Source organism: Camellia sinensis, chromosome 7, assembly GCF_055761805.1.
Source record: "Camellia sinensis isolate YWXY chromosome 7, ASM5576180v1, whole genome shotgun sequence".
NCBI classification, from domain to species: domain Eukaryota; kingdom Viridiplantae; phylum Streptophyta; class Magnoliopsida; order Ericales; family Theaceae; genus Camellia; species Camellia sinensis.
In genome coordinates this window covers 125821308-125842247 of record NC_138967.1, presented here as the reverse complement: position 1 = coordinate 125842247, position 20940 = coordinate 125821308, and the positions used below count along the sequence as shown (strand labels likewise).

The 20940-nt window shown below is 36.1% G+C and overlaps 1 protein-coding gene across 9 annotated transcripts in view; it reads left to right on the top strand.

Annotated features, from left to right (window-relative positions):
* LOC114286514 (uncharacterized) overlaps positions 1–20940 on the top strand; it is a 95702-nt gene that overhangs the window by 37515 nt on the left and 37247 nt on the right. For 8 of the 9 annotated variants that reach the window (XM_082879306.1, XM_082879305.1, XM_082879301.1 and 5 more), the window contains 4 exons: positions 15959–16345; positions 17213–17599; positions 18467–18853; positions 19727–20113. In XM_082879306.1, the coding sequence (XP_082735432.1) occupies positions 15959–16345; positions 17213–17599; positions 18467–18853; positions 19727–20113 (1548 nt within the window). The remainder of the gene's footprint in view (positions 1–15958; positions 16346–17212; positions 17600–18466; positions 18854–19726; positions 20114–20940) is intronic. The other variant, XM_082879309.1, reaches the window with a different exon arrangement.

Here is a 20940-nt window from a genome sequence, read left to right as displayed (position 1 = left end):
ACTTTATTGGCTCCTAACCGGAAGGCACGTGGTACTTACTCTGCGCGTGTTTTCGGTCTTTCACCCTGGACACTTAGGCCAACTTAAACAATACCAATCTACACCCCTTATCCAGACTTACCAAACGTATTTGTCCCATAACTCAACACATTTCAAATATTCCCAATGAATCAATTTGAAACAAAATCAATTTCTCAAATCCAATGCGAGAATTAAATCATTAGATTATGCAATGTTCAATGCCATGCATGAATTTGCAAATATTTCAATTTATCTATTTCACATGCAATTTCTACAATAACCACTACAACCCTCCACGGTTGCCCAAATAATTATCTCTGTACAAAATATAAATTTCAAGAGATAAATATAACTCATAATGTCATATTTTCAACCATTTCAACACAAGAGTAACAATCACATGTTCAATCTACTCTTTCCCAACTCAATTAAAAATTATAGTATTCTTAAAAGAAATTTCATCAATCTTCCCTTTTTATTCAAACTCAAGAATTCATCTAGAATTTTCATAATGCAAAAAATAACATACGTTCCTTTCAACAATTCTCAATACCTCAACATGATAAATATTTTCATCTTTCTCAAAAGTTCAATATTTTCAAATTTAACAATTTTCAAAGACAACCTCAATGGCTTTCAATTACCAACAACATTCTCATCAATCCCATCCCTATAAACATCCACTTTCAAATTCTCATTTGTTTAAATAAACATATGTTTTAACTCTTGTAAGCTTTTCTCAAACTCATCCCAAAATCTAAATCTTAATATTTTAAATTTCTAGGGTTTTATTAAAAATTTGGGGATTTCTCATAAAAAAAAAAAAAAACATTCAACATCCATGAGTCATACAAAACCCTGATCTTTTCAACTATCACACTATCAAAATAACACATAATAAAGCCAAAACACATACACAATGTTTAGAAAATCCCTACCTCAAGTTCTAGAAAGGGAGAAGAAAGAAAATGCCCAAAATTGATGGTGCCAAAAAATTGATCTCCATTGCACAAAACGAAATCCTCGCCAGCTCTTCACTTTGATCTCAAGAACAAGGGTCCAAAACCTAATAGATTTTGGTGGATCAAAGATTTTGTATAATGAATGTTTAAAGAAAAAAAAAAAATAAGAGAGAGTCAGCCAAGAGATAGAGAGTAGAGAGACAGAAGAAGAGATGAAAAGAATGAAGAAGAAAAGAGAAAAAGAAATGAGGGAAAGGAGTGGAAGGGGCAACCCCCGCTTGGGTTGCCTCTCATTTACATAATATATATATATATATATATATATATCAATTAAAGTATATTTTCACACCGTCATAATATTTTGTAACATAAATGATAAAATGATATTATATTTTCTCACCACAAAATATTTTTTGTTTGATGGTGCACACCATTAATATTTGTAACTCTTTCATGGTAGTAAAATAGATAATAAGGATAATAATAATAACAACAACAATAATAGGTGATTACAACTAGTCACGATTCAATCAATTAGATCCAAAATGAATCAAATTTAATAATCTAGAATAAATCTCTAACTGAGATTAAACTATAAAATAATCTAAATAGACTCAAGGTTGCCCCCACCATTAACACAATCAAATATGAACTAAAATAATTAAGTTTGGTCTAATCAAATAAGACCCCAAAAATGTAACCCCTCGAAATAACTACAATAAATCATCCACGACGATAAGTAAACAACAATATGAATCAAAGTATAATGTCCTTCCATTACATAAGACTCAATTGTACAAAAGGGTGACACATGCGAATATACATTCATAAGTCCTAACCCTAAATATATAGCATGTGTCAACAACAAAGATATGAACTAGAAGTTAAACAGATAATAGAAATGCCCTGAAGGCTACAACTTTTCAAGACTGTACTTGGTTACATCAAAATGGATTTAAATCCAATATAGGTAAAGCCCTAGGCTTGTACAAAATAATTACAACAAGCAAGCAAAATGAAGCTCTTGCTCCTATCCTCCCAAGCAACTGCCTTGGCGGAGGCATCTCACCAATACTTGAAAATGGTTTTCCCATATAGGGTGAGCTAAAGCCCAGTAAAAATAATCCAACACAATATATGAATCTTAACAAAGATATAAGGGTGAAATGCATATGGAATACCCATGCCAAAATGTTTTACATTTCTTTTCCAAAGACCATGCCATGCTCAGTTTATATCACCATTGTCAAATCATGTTCTCTACAATAGAAAACAAGGGGCCAAATCTCAAACCAATATAACCTTTCACGGATATTTCGTCCATTGGAAACCGTCAAACGGCATCCATGTATACGTAGCCTATACAAGCGACTCTATTGCCATTTTATGGATATTTCGTTCGTGGGAATTGGCATCCATGTATACGTGTGTTTTTCAAGACTTCCACCCTGGACACATAGGCCAACTTAATTTGGTGATACACACTTCTTTCCCACTTTAATCAATTTTTCTCAAAATTATATACATTTGCAATGTATTAAACGAGCAACAATATTCAATACACATGCATGAGAAGTTAGTTTCAATTCACCTATTCCTCATGCAATTTCTACAATAATCAAAGCTATCCTCCACTGATAGCCCAAAATAGATATAAAATCTCCAATACAGATAAACTTTCTAAAATTCAAGATGTGAGTGATAATACATATCTAACTCCACCATCCATAGAAATATCCATCTAATTTCACATTTCCAACCTCAATTCCATTTATTTATACAAAATAAATATTTGAGACATTTAGGGAAAAATCCTTTTTCTTCCAAAATTCATTCCAAATATCAAAATCAATAATTTCATCACAACTCAACCTCATTTCCACTCCCACAACCATTTTCAATACATCCATTGGAAACTCTCTTTTTATTTCAAACCAAAACCCTAGGTTTGCTCAAAATCCCCAAAAATCACAAAATTGTTTTATAAAAAGAAATAGCTAAGTTAGAAATCATAAAAGAGTGTAGAGAATCCTTATCTCGAAGCTAGAAGACCAAGAAGGGAAAGGAGAAACCTCAAAGAAGCCGAAATCCAACTATACTCGGATGAAAATGGAGCTCTAAGTGAGCTCTACCTTTTTGTTAAAGGAAGTAGGGTAGATAAATCAATGAATGCAAGTGTTTTAGAAGAGAGAAAGTGAGTTTTAGAAAGAGAGGGTCTTAACTTAGGGTTTTTAGAAAGTTTAGAGAGAGATATGAAAAAGTGATGCAAAAAGTGATTTTTACAGACTGATATACACGTAGTCCGCTCGAGCGTAGGATGTGATGCTCGAGTGTAGAATACACCCTCCTAGTAGTTTTAAACATAGAAGGCCAACGCACGAACGCAAAAAGGGCTGCTCGAGCACAACACCATTCGAGCACAAGAAGCTTCGCTCGAGTGAATAATAACAAGTCCTAATAGTTTTGCAGACCTGCAAAAGTACTGAGAGTTCATAAAGCCTGCTCGAGCACAAGAAGTGGCGCTCGAGCGTAGAAGCAAAATTTTGGACAACAAGGTTTTTGAAAAACAAGGTACCAACCTATTCCAAACACAACCAACACATCTCAATAGCCAAATTCAAGGAGGGAAAAGTGGAAAAAGACTAGAACAACTGTACAAAACCATGAAACCCAAATCCATAATATCAAATGGGTCGGGTCTTAAACCAGAATCGCTATAAAAAATTTAATTTATATACAGGTTCAATACCAAAAATCAAGAGTAATTAAGACTCAGAAATTTCCAAGCAGGTCTCACAAAGTCAAAATTGAAGGGTAATCTAATATGTTTTTCACAAATTTAAATTGAATGGTCCACCACACAACAACTACAGTAGTAATGACAACGCAATAAAAAAAAAAAATTAGAAATCCATACTAATCCAATACTAACCAACATCCAAACTCGCAAACGTATTAAGAAGGTTACTAAATAGGTACCAAGAAAATAAATAATTAAATAAATCAAATGATTCAACTCGTGACAGTGGAAAACAATGTGAAGAGGTCATAACAAAAAGGTATTTAGTTAATAATTAAGCAATACAATAAATATTTCAAAAGAATATGGAGATATGCAATTATCAATTTGCTTGCCTATTGCTTTTCATTTCCACTCTTACATCATCAGAGCACGCATTTGGAACTGTTGCAATTATCAATTGTTGTTTATCCACAATTTTGTAACAGTCACTGACTAAAAGTGTTGTAAATTACTTTACATGTTGCTTTCCCCATCTTGGAGGAATTGCCTATGTCACGCCTTGAAACAATTATAACAAACCATCCACGATGATAAGTAAATAACAATCTAAGTCAGAGTATAATAGCTTTCCATTACATAAGACTCAGTTGTACAAAAGGGTGACACATGCGGATATACATTCATAAGTCCTAACTCTGAATCTATAGCATGTGTCAACAACAAAGATATGAAAATAGAAGTTAAACAGATAATTGAAATGCCCTGAAGGCTACAACTTTTCAAGACTATACTTGGTTACATCAAAATATATTTAAATCTAACACAGGTAAAGCTCTAGGCTAGTACAAAATAATAACAAGAAGTAAACAAAATGAAGCTCTTGCTCCAATCCTCCCAAGCTACTTCCTTGGCGGAGACATCTCACCAACACCTAAAAATGGTTTTCCCATAGAGGGTGAGTCAAAGAGTAGTAGAAATAATCCAACACAATATATGAATCTTAACAAAGATATAAGGGTGAAATGCATATGCAATGCCCATGTCAAAACGTTTTACATTTCTTTCCCAAAGACCATGCCAGGCTTAGTTTATATCACAATTCTCAAATCATGTCCTTTACCATATAAGACAAGGGGGAATTCTCAAACCGGTACAACCTTTCACGTATATTTCGTCCGCGGGAAATCGTTAAACGGCACCCATGTAAACGTAGCCTATACAAGCGCTACTATTACCATTTCACGGATATTTCATTCGCAGGAATTGTAACGCCCTTAGAAAAATACATAAAACCCATCATTTTAGGCATGCAATGATATAAGAGAAAACAACACATTTCTATTCATCAGAGTAGTTCTTACAACAGTATTACATGTTAACAACAAAAGCAAATGCCCTACGGGCTTACAGCTTTCCAAGTCAAAACTTAGTTACAAAAAAGGAGCACTAGCTCTATACAAAGAAAGCCCTTGGCTTGATATACATGTAATACAACCAAAACACAAAACGGTCCAACAGTCCCAAGCCTTCCAAGCTACGTCCTTGGAGGTGGCATGCTACCTGTACCTGAAAGTGATATCCCATATAGGATGAACCAACGCCCAGTAGAAATATGCTAAACACAATATGAGTAGTAACTAAGACATTAGCAATTTATAAATGTTTGTCTCTCATAAACCAATTTATACACCACTTTCATTGTATAACAAATGTGTCCGTATTTCATTTCATTTTCCATTTCTTATCAAATTCACGATTCACAACTATAGCTTAGAACCTGGCCAACAACTTATATGAGATAGTGATTCATAGTAAACATTTCCCATTTCACGAAAGATAAGCATACTAGCTATATCAACACTTCGATAGACAAGCATATAAGCCATATCAACATCTCAACAGATAAGCATATGAGCTGTATCCACACTTCAACAGATAAGCATATGAGCTATATCCACACTTCCATAGATAAGCATATGAGCTATATCAACACATTAACTGATAAGCATATGAGCTGTATTGTCACGCCCTCAAAATAAACCCATTATATATATACCATTGGCATGCGATATTAAAAGAAAACAATTTATTATCTCATTCATCAGAGTATTACTAAATGAAAACATTACATGTAATATCAAATGAAATGCCCTATGGGCTTACATCTTTCGAAGCCAACACTTGGACACAAAAATATGAGTTCTAACTCATATACAAATAAAGCCCTAGGCTTGAATGTTTATCAACTAAAAACAAATAACTAAAGATAGTCTTCAAAATCCAAATCCTTCCAAGCTAAGTCCTTGGAGGTAGCTTATCACCTGGACCTGAAAATGATGTTCCCATAAAGGGTGAGCCACAGCCCAGTAGAAATATACTAAACCAAATATAAGCATTGATTAAAGGAATAGCATTCAATAGAAGGTTAACCAAGATAATCAATTACATCATTTTACAGTCTCATGACACTATTGTCTAAGACACGTTTTACTTTCCAACTTTATCAATATGGCTCAGAACCTGGCAAAACTTACAACAGTGAACTATATATATCATATTCACATTCTTCCAATGTCAACAAACAGATGAGACTCAGGTTCAAATCAAAACACTTCATACTTCCAGTTTGATACACATTTTAGTGCTGTATCAATAAAAACACTTCAATATAAATAAGCACACATAAAAGTGATGCTAATGGAGTCCATCCCCTATCTCCTCCCAAACAAAATCCGGTTTAGAGGTCCATCCCCTATCTTCCCCTAAACCTTGGAGTATATCCCCTATCTCCTCCCATACAAAACAATGTATGTAAACACATAACATATACAACACACAATCAATACACATAATGTCTGTATTAATTCAGCAGTCAAAATTGATGACTTAATCAATGATTAGTTTCAGTTATCCCTAATCCACATGCAGCGTCTACAACAAGCACGACTATCCTCCACCGATAGCCCAAAACTGTTATTTCTAAACTGAAAATAAATATATCAACAATTCAATAGACGAGTGATTTAAATTATCCAACTACACCATTTAATCAATGAATTCCCCAATTCCATGAATTTAACCATATTTCCCCAATTTCCTTAAATTAATTATACAATTAATTTATTAATACAACTAGGGTTTTTCCCAAAATTACCAAAGTACCCCCAACATATCAAAATACTAAAACTTAGAACAAAACTTATAAGATGGAGTAGGAAATCCCTACCTCGAAGAAAATAACCCGAATGGAGAAGACAGAGATGAATACCCAAATTCCAATGTGCTCCAAATCACTAAATGTTCAGATTAAATGGAAGCCTTCGACTCACTCTATCTTTTTAATAAAGGATCTAAGGTAGAAACTCACTCTAAGTAGATCAATCCTAAGAGAGAAGGTGTGTAGAGAGAGAGAGAACTCGTAACTAGGGTTTTGGAATCTGAAAGTGTATGAAAAACTGATCTGAAACACGCTGCTGCCTATTTAAACCTGACAGGCTCGCTCGAGCGAAGACTTGGTCGCTCGAGCGACCAGACACACGAAAACCTCGCATGAGCAAAGAAAATCTCGCTCGAGCCAAGAATGCAATGCTTCAGGTCTGCAACCCTGGAGCACGCTCGAGCGACAGAATGCTCGCTCGAGCAAGGAACTCGAAAACATACACTTCGCTCGCTCGAGCGAAGAAAATCTCGATCGAGCCAGAAGACACAAAAACAAACCTCGCTCGAGCGACAAAATCCTGGCTCGAGTGACCAATCCAAAAACTGGACAGCAACACTTGGTTTACTAACCCAACCAACCTGAAACAAACCTGCCCAACACATCCTATAATTCCAAATGAGAAAATAAAGGACAACAACAACAAATATACAATGACAGAATAAACGGAACCCAAGTCCGGATACAATAATCAAATGGGAAAAGACCGGGGTCGCTATAACCTCCCCCCCTTAAAAGAATTTCGTCCCCGAAATTAAGCATAAGTTTTTGAAAACATTTTTTTTTTTATAATATGACAATTCAATGGTAAACAACTTGACCAAAACTGGTCATTTCATCTCGTATCAAGAAGCATCTCATAATGTGTATATAAAACAACATATATTTCAGCCTGCATCACTATTATGCATTATTCCTTTCAATGTTAGCAATTCCCATATTATATTCAATTGCATGATATATACAACTCATTCAACAATGTAATCAACATATGCAATGTTACACTAAACTTCTATAATGAAGCAAGTTTCAAGGTACACCCATTTACCAAAACATACTCAATGTTTTACAACTTAAGACATATGTAAGGCTCTTAAGTTCAACAATATTTCAAAATCTAAATACAAGATTACAAATCGATAAACATGTCCGGGTATTTTTCACGAACTTCCAACTCACGTTCCCAAGTGGCTTCCTTCACTCCGTGATGTTTCCACAAAACTATGACCAAAGGGATGGTTTTGCCTCGCAAAACTTGATCCCGCCTATCCAAGACCCGAACCGGTCTCTCCTCATACGAGACATCCTCATCAACCACTAAATCGGTCCAATCCAACACATGTGATGGATCCGGCTCATACTTTCGAAGCATACCCACATGAAACACGTCATGTACTCCGGACAGCTGCGGTGGTAAAGCTAAACGATAAGCAGCCCCGCCAATCCTCTCAAGGATCTCAAACGGACCAATGAACCGAGGGGACAACTTCCCGCTCTTCCCAAACCTCATCAAACCCCGTCTAGGTGATATCTTCAGAAAGACATGATCACCCACCTCAAACACCAAAGGTCTCCTCCTACGGTCGGCATAAGATTTCTGACGACTCTGTGCTATAACAAGTCTCTTACGGATAAGCTCAACTTTCTCAGTCGTTTCCCTTACCAACTCCGGACCCAACAGAGGTGCATCACCTACCTCGGCCTAACAAACAGGAGATCTACACGGTCGGCCATACAAGGCCTCAAACGGTGCCATACCGATACTAGACTGGAAACTGTTGTTGTAGGCAAACTCAACCAATGGCAAGTGCCTCTCCCACGACCCACTAAAGTCTAGAACACAACCCCGAAGCATATCCTCAAGGATCTGAATAGTACGCTCGGACTGCCCGTCAGTCTGTGGATGATAAGCCGTGCTAAAGGTCAACTTAGTGCCTAAGGCACTCTGCAAACTCTGCCACAACCTGGCAGTAAAACGAGGATCTCTATCTGAGACGATCGTCACTGGGACCCCGTGCAACCTCACTATGTCCCGAATGTACAAGTCGGCAAGGTGATCTACCGAATCTCTCACGCGCATAGGAATGAAGTGCGCCGACTTAGTCAACCGGTCTACAACCACCCAAATAGCATCACTACCCCGCTGAGTCCTCGGAAGACCCACAACGAAGTCCATAGTGACGTGTTCCCACTTCCACTCGGCATAGGATACTTATTCTTAGAGAAACAACGGGAACCCTTCAACTGGTCAAACAGGTCATCTATACGGGGCATAGGATACTTATTCTTAACCGTAGCCCGATTCAACTTCCGGTAGTCAATACACAATCTCAAGGCACCATCCTTCTTTTTAACAAAGAGGGCCGGCGCTCCCCACGGCGAAACACTAGGGCGAACAAAACCCTTATCTAGCAATTCCTGGAGCTGAACTTTCAACTCAACCAACTCTGCTGGAGCTGAACTTTCAACTCAACCAACTCTGCTGGAGCAAAACGGTAAGGTGCCATAGAAATCGGCGCCGTGCCGGGCACTAAATCAATAGAGAACTCTATCTCTCGATGAGGTGGCAAACTAACAAGATCTTCGGGAAAGACATCCGAATACTCACAAACCACCCTCGGCAACACAATCTGGGTCTCATCACACTCACTACTCTCAAAGCTAGCAAGTAGACCACTAAGCTCACTTCGCCCTCGCGAATCATACCCCGGTGGAAAAACACTACCAACCCGGTCTCCCAAGAAATGGAACCACTCCCCGCTCAAGGTACATAACGTGACCCTCTGGCGGTAGTAATCAATAACAGCCCGGTATGACGATAACCAGTCCATACCCAAAATAACATCAAAACCCTTCATGGGCATGACAACAAACGGAAAAGGAAGCCTATAGTCGGCGACCTCTATATCACATCCTCTAACACCCTGTTTCAGGATCAACTCACCACCCAAAGGCGATACCACACAAATAGGAGATGCTAACTGTGCTAACTCCAATTCCAAAACAGAGGCAAATGCAGCAGATACAAAAGAATGAGATGCACCCGTGTCTATCAACACATTAGCAACCGAGTTGCAAAACAGAAAAGTACCTCTCACTACTGATGGAGCCGGTACTAAGTCCTGCGCGGTAACAGCATACACGCGTCCCGTAGGCCCCTGGTCTACCTGCTCACCTCTCGGAGCAAAAGACTGCTACACAGATTGGGATGACGAAGCTCCCGGATTGGCCCTCGAGGCCTGCACAGACTGAGCTGGCTGAAAACCCTGCGTCTGCCTAGAACCAGACGCTCCCGAAGTGGCACTCAACTGCGGGCAAAACCTCTTCAGGTGCCCAGGCTGTCCACACTGATAACAAGTCAAGGGCTGCCCCCTGCCCAAACTCTGACTCTGCGTTCTAGCTGAAGAAGGAGCAGCTCTCTGACCCCCACCCTTCTGCGGGCAAACAGAAACCTTCGGATCCCCGATAAACTCATCCGGATTAGACCGGAAGAACTCCCTCTTCAAGAAAGAAGGCCCTGCCTCAGTGGCCTGATTCCCAGCTCTAAGAATACCCAAAGCTCCTGCTATCTCTCTGGCCAAGGCATCCATGGCCTGCTGACCCACTGGCTCGGCCACATTGGCCTGACCAACTCCCTCCTGCACTGCCGGAATCTCACCCTGTAACGGTACCTCCTGCCTCGCAGGTCTACCACGCCTAGCACCTCTTCCTCGTCCTGACATCCTAATAAAGGTAACACAGAACATTAGCACATTCACAAATGTGCCGAAACTAAACACTCACGTCCTAATGCATGGACAACTGTAATTCACTCCACATAAGCACATAAACACATAAGCACTTACGAATTTCATTTCCGGATAATGATAGTCCCGAGGCGTTACTAGAGTTCCGGTTAGAAACAGCATTGATCAAGTGCTTTTCCAACAAGACTCCCAGAAACCCAAGGATCCAATCAGCATCCTAGAAATTAAATCCCATACCCACATATTCACATAAGCATGTTATCAATCAATCACATAGCATATGATACTACATCTAAGTCTCTGTCAAGCGAGACAAACCCATTGTGATCCTAATCACTTCCCACGTACCCAAAGTATTCGAACCCGGTACGCTCTGATACCAAGTTGTAACACCCTCAAAATAACAACATTAAACCCAACAAATAAGACATGCATTGATATTCAAAAGTTCCACATTCTTTCATTTATCAGAGTTTTATTACATAAGTATTACATGTTAACAACAAAAGCAAAATGCCCTACGGGCTTACAGCTTTCCAAGTTAACACTTGGTTACACAAAAAGGAGTACTAACTCATACACATTAAGCCCATGGCTTGAATTTACATGTAATACATCCAAAGTAAACTGACAAAAGTATGTCCGCCTCTAGCCTCCCAAGCTATGTCCTTGGAGGTGGCATGCTTCCTGTACCTGAAAATGATATTCCCATAAAGGGTAAGCCACAGCCCAGCAGAAATATACTAAACCAACCATGAACAATGACTAAAAGATTAGCAATTGATAGATGGCCAACACTGATATATTCACATTTATGTCATACGACCTTTGAGTCCAAGTTTCCTTTCATTTTCCCTTTTTCAACGGATAGGCATATAAGCACTAACCACATTATCAACAGATATATATAACAACAATATCCACATTCTCAGATAAGCAAATAGCTATATCCACATTCTACAACAGATATGTATAACCACAATATCCATAGATAAGCATATAAGCTATATCCACACATCACAAAGATAAGCATATAAGCTCTATCTTAACCTCTTTAGACAAGCATATGAGCTGTATCTACGGAGTTCATCCCCTATCTTCTCCCAACACTATCCGGTTTAGAGGTACATCCCCTATCTTCCCCTAAACCGCGGAGTACATCCCCCATCTCCTCCTCTACACATAACGTATACAAACACATTGGTTCTATATACAATCACTCAATCCACATATAGTTAATGTATTCTATCAACCGTCAAGTTCCATGACCCACTTCATTGATTAGTTTCAGTTTGCCTAATCATCATGCATTGTCTACAACAATCACGACTATCCTCCACCGATAGCCCAAAGCAGTTATTTCTAAACAGAAAAATAAATGCACAAATGGATATTCAATCAACATTTCATTTCCTCATTTCTCACAATTAATTATCCCAATTAATTAAACAATGTAATTAGGTCAATTCCCATAATTAACATTTCAACCCTTAGGTCCCATTTTCATCAATGATTTAACATTTATTCCATTTCTCTATTCCAAACATGCATCTAGGTTTATTATGAATAAAACCCCAACTTTTGTAAAATTACACAAAAGCCCCCAAACTTTCACAAAATTACCAAACCAACCCCAACATCTCAAAATACCAAAATTTAAAGACAAAATCCATAGAGAGGAGTAGGATATCCCTACCTCGAAGTTTGAGCCAAAAAGGAGATGAAGATTCGAAGATCAACTTGCTCCAAATCCAAACTTTTTCAGATTAAATCAAAGCTCTCAACGCCCTCTATCTTTTTAACAAAGGCCCTAGGATAGAATCATACTCTAGGGAGATCAATTCTTAGAGAGAATATAAGTGTAGAGAGAGAGGGTCTCGGATCTAGGGTTTGATCAAAAAGAGAAGGTGAAAAAGTGATGTTGAAAACGCTACTGTCCGCTGATATAAAACACGCTCGCTCGAGCGAAGCCTTTGTCGCTCGAGCGACCAGACACAGAAACTTTCGCTCGAGCCAAGAAGTTCTCGATCGAGCGAAGAAAAACAAAGACCGCTCGAGCGAAGGAAGCTCGCTCGAGCCAAGAAAGGCAACTCTCAGGTCCAGAACCAGACGCAACACTCGCTCGAGCGAAGCCACCCTGGCTCGACCCACCAGACACGAACCTCACTCTCGCTCGAGCGACCAACTCCTCGCTCGAGCGAAGGGCCAAAAATCTGGGCAGCAACACTAGGCTCCCAAACACAACCAACCTGAAACAAACCTGCCCAACACATCCTATAACTTAATAAGAAGCAAAAAGGATGCAAACAAGAAAATAAACAACTACCAACATCCACGGACACATGTCCGGATCACTGTACAACAAGGGTAAACCCGGGATCGCTATAAAACTACATTCCATACCCACATAATCACATAAACATGCTATCACATAAGCATATAACATTACACTAAGTCTCTATCAAACGAGACAAACCCAATATGATACTAATCACTTCCCATGTACCCAAAGTATTCAAACCCGGTACGCTCTGATACCAAGTTGTCACGCCCTCAAAATAAACCCATTATATATATACCATTGGCATGCGATATTAAAAGAAAACAATTCATTATCTCATTCATCAGAGTATTACTAAATGAAAACATTACATGTAATATCAAATGAAATGCCCTATGGGCTTACATCTTTCGAAGCCAACACTTGGACACAAAAATATGAGTTCTAACTCATATACAAATAAAGCCCTAGGCTTGAATGTTTATCAACTAAAAACAAATAACTAAAGATAGTCTTCAAAATCCAAATCTTTCCAAGCTAAGTCCTTGGAGGTAGCTTATCACCTGGACCTGAAAATGATGTTCCCATAAAGGGTGAGCCACAGCCCAGTAGAAATATACTAAACCAAATATAAGCATTGATTAAAGGAATAGCATTCAATAGAAGGTTAACCAAGATAATTAATTACATCATTTTACAGTCTCATGACACTATTGTCTAAGACACGTTTTACTTTCCAACTTTATCAATATGGCTCAGAACCTGGCAAAACTTACAACAGTGAACTATATATATCATATTCACATTCTTCCAATGTCAACAAACAGATGAGACTCAGGCTCAAATCAAAACACTTCATACTTCCAGTTTGATACACATTTTAGTACTGTATCAATAAAAACACTTCAATATAAATAAGCACACATAAAAGTGATGCTAATGGAGTCCATCCCCTATCTCCTCCCAAACAAAATCCGGTTTAGAGGTCCATCCCCTATCTTCCCCTAAACCGTGGAGTACATCCCCTATCTCCTCCCATACAAAACAATGTATGTAAACACAGAACATATACAACACACAATCAATACACATAATGTCTGTATTAATTCAGCAGTCAAAATTGATGACTTAATCAATGATTAGTTTCAGTTATCCCTAATCCACATGCAGTGTCTACAACAAGCACGACTATCCTCCACCGATAGCCCAAAACAGTTATTTCTAAATTGAAAATAAATATATCAACAATTCAATAGACGAGTGATTTAAATTATCCAACTACACCATTTAATCAATGAATTCCCCAATTCCATGAATTTAACCATATTTCCCCTATTTCCTTAAATTAATTATACAATTAATTTATTAATACAACTAGGGTTTTTCCCAAAATTACCAAAGTACCCCCAACATATCAAAATACTAAAACTTAGAACAAAACTTATAAGATGGAGTAGGAAATCCCTACCTCGAAGAAAATAACCCGAATGGAGAAGACAGAGATGAATACCCAAATTCCAATGTGCTCCAAATCACTAAATGTTCAGATTAAATGGAAGCCTTCGACTCACTCTATCTTTTTAATAAAGGATCTAAGGTAGAAACTCACTCTAAGTAGATCAATCCTAAGAGAGAAGGTGTGTAGAGAGAGAGAGAACTCGTAACTAGGGTTTTGGAATCTGAAAGTGTATGAAAAACTGATCTGAAACATGCTGCTGCCTATTTAAACCTGACAGGCTCGCTCGAGCGAAGACTTGGTCGCTCAAGCGACCAGACACACGAAAACCTCGCTCGAGCAAAGAAAATCTCGCTCGAGCCAAGAATGCAATGCTTCAGGTCTGCAACCCTGGAGCACGCTCGAGCGACAGAATGCTCGCTCGAGCAAGGAACTCGAAAACATACACTTCGCTCGCTCGAGCGAAGAAAATCTCGATCGAGCCAGAAGACACAAAAACAAACCTCGCTCGAGCGACGAAATCCTGGCTCGAGCGACCAATCCAAAAACTGGACAGCAACACTTGGTTTACTAACCCAACCAACCTGAAACAAACCTGCCCAACACATCCGATAATTCCAAATGAGAAAATAAAGGACGACAACAACAAATATACAATGACAGAATAAACGGAACCCAAGTCCGGATACAATAATCAAATGGGAAAAGACCGGGGTCGCTATATGTATCAACGGAGTCCATCCCCTATCTCCTCCCAAACAATAGCCGGTTTAGAGGTCCATCCCCTATCTTCCCCTAAATAGTGGAGTACAACCCCTATCTCCTCCGACACACACAACGTATATACACATAGGTCATATATACAATCAATTAATATGTATGAATTCTAAGTTTAACACTATACTTTTATTTTGAATATGAATCTTAATATGATTTTATTTGGCTAAAATTATGTCCAAAATTGTAATTTGCCTAATCTTGGTTTGGGGTTCCTTAAAAAAATATTTAAATATTGGATGTCATACTGGATATCATATTTCGAGTTCAAATAATTTGATTTGTTTTACCATCTTAACTTAAATAGATATGCCAAGAAAATGAATATTAAATTAAATAAGAAACTATTAATATAAAAAATTATCAAGGCACCGTGGTGAATTTTTAAAATAAAATTTTCTTCCTTTTCGTAGGTGTAATACTCAGATCTACAGTATAATTTGCCTTATCAAAAAAATAACAAATAAGATTAAGGAACACAAATTATTTAAGGCAAATAGAAAAATAATGATGAATGATGGAAAACAATGTGAAGAGGTCATAACAAAAAGGTGCATAGTTAATAATTAAGCAACATAATAAATATTTGAAAAGAATACGGAGATATGCAATTATAAATTTGCTTGTCTATTGCTTTTCATTTCCACTCATGCATGATCAGAGCACGCATTTGGAAACTGTTACAATTATCAATTGTTGCTTATCCACAATTTTGTAACAGTCACTAACTACAAGTGTTGTAAATTACTTTACAGGTTGCTTTCCCTGTCTTGGAGAATTTGGTAATTTGGAATTTGCCTAACATAATAGAGATATGGGAGAAGCAATTACTCATAGCCCCAGAAAACGAATCAAAGTCCTGCCGACTGAAAGATTTGAAGGTTTATAATTGTGAGAAATTGGTTCATGTGGTTCGGTTCAATATGCTCCCACGACTGCAAAATCTGGAAATATTCATGGTAGACAATTGTCCAAAGATGGAAGCAATAGTCGCGGAGAAAGAAAAAGAAAAAGGAACCACCAGTAATGATATCATTGCGTTCCCTCAATTAACAACTCTTAATCTTTCGGAGTTGGCGAGCCTTAAAAGTTTTTACACGTGGCCTACAAGATCGGAAGCACAACCATTGTTCAACCACCAGGTTTGATTTTCCTAATTTATTTTCTCAACCCCAGTAATGGGAAAGCGTGCCCAAAAAAAAAAAATTAAAATTCCTTTTCAATTACAATTTTAAATTTGAAACTTATTTGAATATTCTTTTTCTATCCAAATCCAAATAAAAGTAAAATAATTTGAAGGTGGACATGCTAGGGGCCTACGATGGAAATTACAATATTACCCAAACAAAAATATGTATGAATTCTAAATTTAACACTATATTTTTATTTTGAATATGAATCTTAATATGATTTTATTTGGCTAAAATTATGTCCAAAATTGTAATTTGCCTAATCTTGGTTTGGGGTTCCTTAAAAAAATATTTAAATATTGGATATCATACTGGATATCATATTTCGAGTTCAAATAATTTGATTTGTTTTACCATCTTAACTTAAATAGATATGCCAAGAAAATGAATATTAAATTAAATAAGAAACTATCAATATAAAAAATTATCAAGGCACCGTGGCGAATTTTTAAAATAAAATTTTCTTCCTTTTCGTAGGTGTAATACTCAGATCTACAGTATAATTTGCCTTATCAAAAAAATAACAAATAAGATTAAGGAACACAAATTATTCAAGGCAAATAGAAAAATAATGATGAATGATGGAAAACAATGTGAAGAGGTCATAACAAAAAGGTGCATAGTTAATAATTAAGCAACATAATAAATATTTGAAAAGAATACGGAGATATGCAATTATAAATTTGCTTGTCTATTGCTTTTCATTTCCACTCATGCATGATCAGAGCACGCATTTGGAAACTGTTACAATTATCAATTGTTGCTTATCCACAATTTTGTAACAGTCACTAACTACAAGTGTTGTAAATTACTTTACAGGTTGCTTTCCCTGTCTTGGAGAATTTGGTAATTTGGAATTTGCCTAACATAATAGAGATATGGGAGAAGCAATTACTCATAGCCCCAGAAAACGAATCAAAGTCCTGCCGACTGAAAGATTTGAAGGTTTATAATTGTGAGAAATTGGTTCATGTGGTTCGGTTCAATATGCTCCCACGACTGCAAAATCTGGAAATATTCATGGTAGACAATTGTCCAAAGATGGAAGCAATAGTCGCGGAGAAAGAAAAAGAAAAAGGAACCACCAGTAATGATATCATTGCGTTCCCTCAATTAACAACTCTTAATCTTTCGGAGTTGGCGAGCCTTAAAAGTTTTTACACGTGGCCTACAAGATCGGAAGCACAACCATTGTTCAACCACCAGGTTTGATTTTCCTAATTTATTTTCTCAACCCCAGTAATGGGAAAGCGTGCCCAAAAAAAAAAAATTAAAATTCCTTTTCAATTACAATTTTAAATTTGAAACTTATTTGAATATTCTTTTTCTATCCAAATCCAAATAAAAGTAAAATAATTTGAAGGTGGACATGCTAGGGTCCTACGATGGAAATTACAATATTACCCAAACAAAAATATGTATGAATTCTAAATTTAACACTATATTTTTATTTTGAATATGAATCGTAATATGATTTTATTTGGCTAAAATTATGTCCAAAATTGTAATTTGCCTAATCTTGGTTTGGGGTTCCTTAAAAAAATATTTAAATATGGGTTATGATACTGGATATCATATTTCGAGTTCAAATAATTTGATTTGTTTTACCATCATCACTTAAATAGATATGCCAAGAAAATGAATATTAAATTAAATAAGAAACTATTAATATAAAAAATTATCAAGGCACCGTGGTGAATTTTTAAAATAAAATTTTCTTCCTTTTTGTAGGTGTAATACTCAGATCTACTGTATAATTTGCCTTATCAAAAAAATAACAAATAAGATTAAGGAACACAAATTATTTAAGACAAACAGAAAAATAATGATGAATGATGGAAAACAATGTGAAGAGGTCATAACAAAAAGGTGCATAGTTAATAATTAAGCAACATAATAAATATTTGAAAAGAATATGGAGATATGCAATTATAAATTTGCTTGTCTATTGCTTTTCATTTCCACTCATGCATGATCAGAGCACGCATTTGGAAACTGTTACAATTATCAATTGTTGCTTATCCACAATTTTGTAACAGTCACTAACTGCAAGTGTTGTAAATTACTTTACAGGTTGCTTTCCTTGTCTTGGAGAAATTGGTAATTTCGAATTTGCCTAACATAATAGAGATATGGGAGAAGCAATTACTCATAGCCTCAAAAAACGAATCAAAGTCCTGCCGACTGAAAGATTTGAAGGTTTATAATTGTGAGAAATTGGTTCACGTGGTTCGGTTCAATATGCTCCCACGACTGCAAAATCTGGAAATATTCATGGTAGACAGTTGTCCAAAGATGGAAGCAATAGTCGCGGAGAAAGAAAAAGAAAAAGGAACCACCAGTAATGATATCATTGCGTTCCCTCAATTAACAACTCTTAATCTTTCGGAGTTGGCGAGCCTTAAAAGTTTTTACACGTGGCCTACAAGATCGGAAGCACAACCATTGTTCAACCACCAGGTTTGATTTTCCTAATTTATTTTATTAACCCTGTCCATGAGAAAGTGTGCACCCAAAAAAAAAAAAAAAATTTAAAATTACTTTTCAATTACAATTTTAAATTTGAAACTTATTTGAATATTCTCTTTCTATCCAAATCCAAATAAAAGTAAAATAATTTGAAGGTGGACATGCTAGGGGCCTACGATGGAAATTACAATATTACCCAAACAAAAATATTTACGAATTCTAAATTTAACACTATATTTTTATTTTGAATATGAATCTTATTATGATTTTATTTGGCAAAAATTATGTCCAAAATTGTAATTTGCCTAATCTTGGTTTGGGGTTCCTTAAAAAAATATTTAAATATTGGATATCATACTGGATATCATATTTCGAGTTCAAATAATTTGATTTGTCTTACCATCTTAACTTAAATGGATATGCCAAGAAAATGAATATTAAATTAAATAAGAAACTATCAATATAAAAAATTATCAAGGCACCGTGGTGAATTTTTAAAATAAAATTTTCTTCCTTTTCGTAGGTGTAATACTCAGATCTACAGTATAATTTTCCCTATCAAAAAAATAACAAATAAGATTAAGGAACACAATTATTTAAGACAAATAGAAAAATAATGATGAATGATGGAAAACAATGTGAAGAGGTCATAACAAAAAGGTGCATAGTTAATAATTAAGCAACATAATAAATATTTGAAAAGAATATGGAGATATGCAATTATAAATTTGCTGGTCTATTGCTTTTCATTTCCACTCATGCATGATCAGAGCACGCATTTGGAAACTGTTACAATTATCAATTTTTGCTTATCCACAATTTTGTAACAGTCACTAACTACAAGTGTTGTAAATTACTTTACAGGTTGCTTTCCCCGTCTTGGAGAATTTGGTAATTTCGAATTTGCCTAACATAATAGAGATATGGGAGAAGCAATTACTCATAGCCTCAGAAAACGAATCAAAGTCCTGCCGATTGAAATATTTGAAGGTTTATAATTGTGAGAAATTGTTTCATGTGGTTCGGTTCAATATGATCCCACGACTGCAAAATCTGGAAATATTCATGGTAGACAATTGTCCAAAGATGGAAGCAATAGTCGCGGAGAAAGAAAAAGAAAAAGGAACCACCAGTAATGATATCATTGCGTTCCCTCAATTAACAACTCTTAATCTTTCGGAGTTGGCGAGCCTTAAAAGTTTTTACACGTGGCCTACAAGATCGGAAGCACAACCATTGTTCAACCACCAGGTTTGATTTTCCTAATTTATTTTCTTAACCACAGCAATGGGAAAGCGTGCCCAAAAAAAAAAATTAAAATTCCTTTTCAATTACAATTTTAAATTTGAAACTTATTTGAATATTCTCTTTCTATCCAAATCCAAATAAAAGTAAAATAATTTGAAGGTGGACGTGCTAGGGGCCTACGATGGAAATTACAATATTACCCAAACAAAAATATGTATGAATTCTAAATTTAACACTATATTTTTATTTTGAATATGAATCTTAATATGATTTTGTTTGGCTAAAATTATGTCCAAAATTGTAATTTGCCTAATCTTGGTTTGGGGTTCCTTAAAAAAATATTTAAATATTGGATATCATACTGGATATCATATTTCGAGTTCAAATAATTTGATTTGTTTTAACATCTTAACTTAAATAGGTATGCCAAGAAAATGAATATTAAATTAAATAAGAAACTATGAATATAAAAAATTATCAAGGCACCGTGGTGAATTTTTAAAATAAAATTTTCTTCCTTTTCGTAGGTGTAATACTCAGATCTACAGTATAATTTGCCTTATCAAAAAAATAACAAATAAGATTAAGGAACACAAATTATTTAAGACAAACAGAAAAATAATGATGAATGATGGAAAACAATGTGAAGAGGTCATAACAAAAAGGTGCATAGTTAATAATTAAGCAACATATTAAATATTTGAAAAGAATATGGAGATATGCAATTATAAATTTGCTTGTCTATTGCTTTTCATTTCCACTCATGCATGATCAGAGTACGCAATTGGAAACTGTTACAATTATCAATTGTTGCTTATCCACAATTTTGT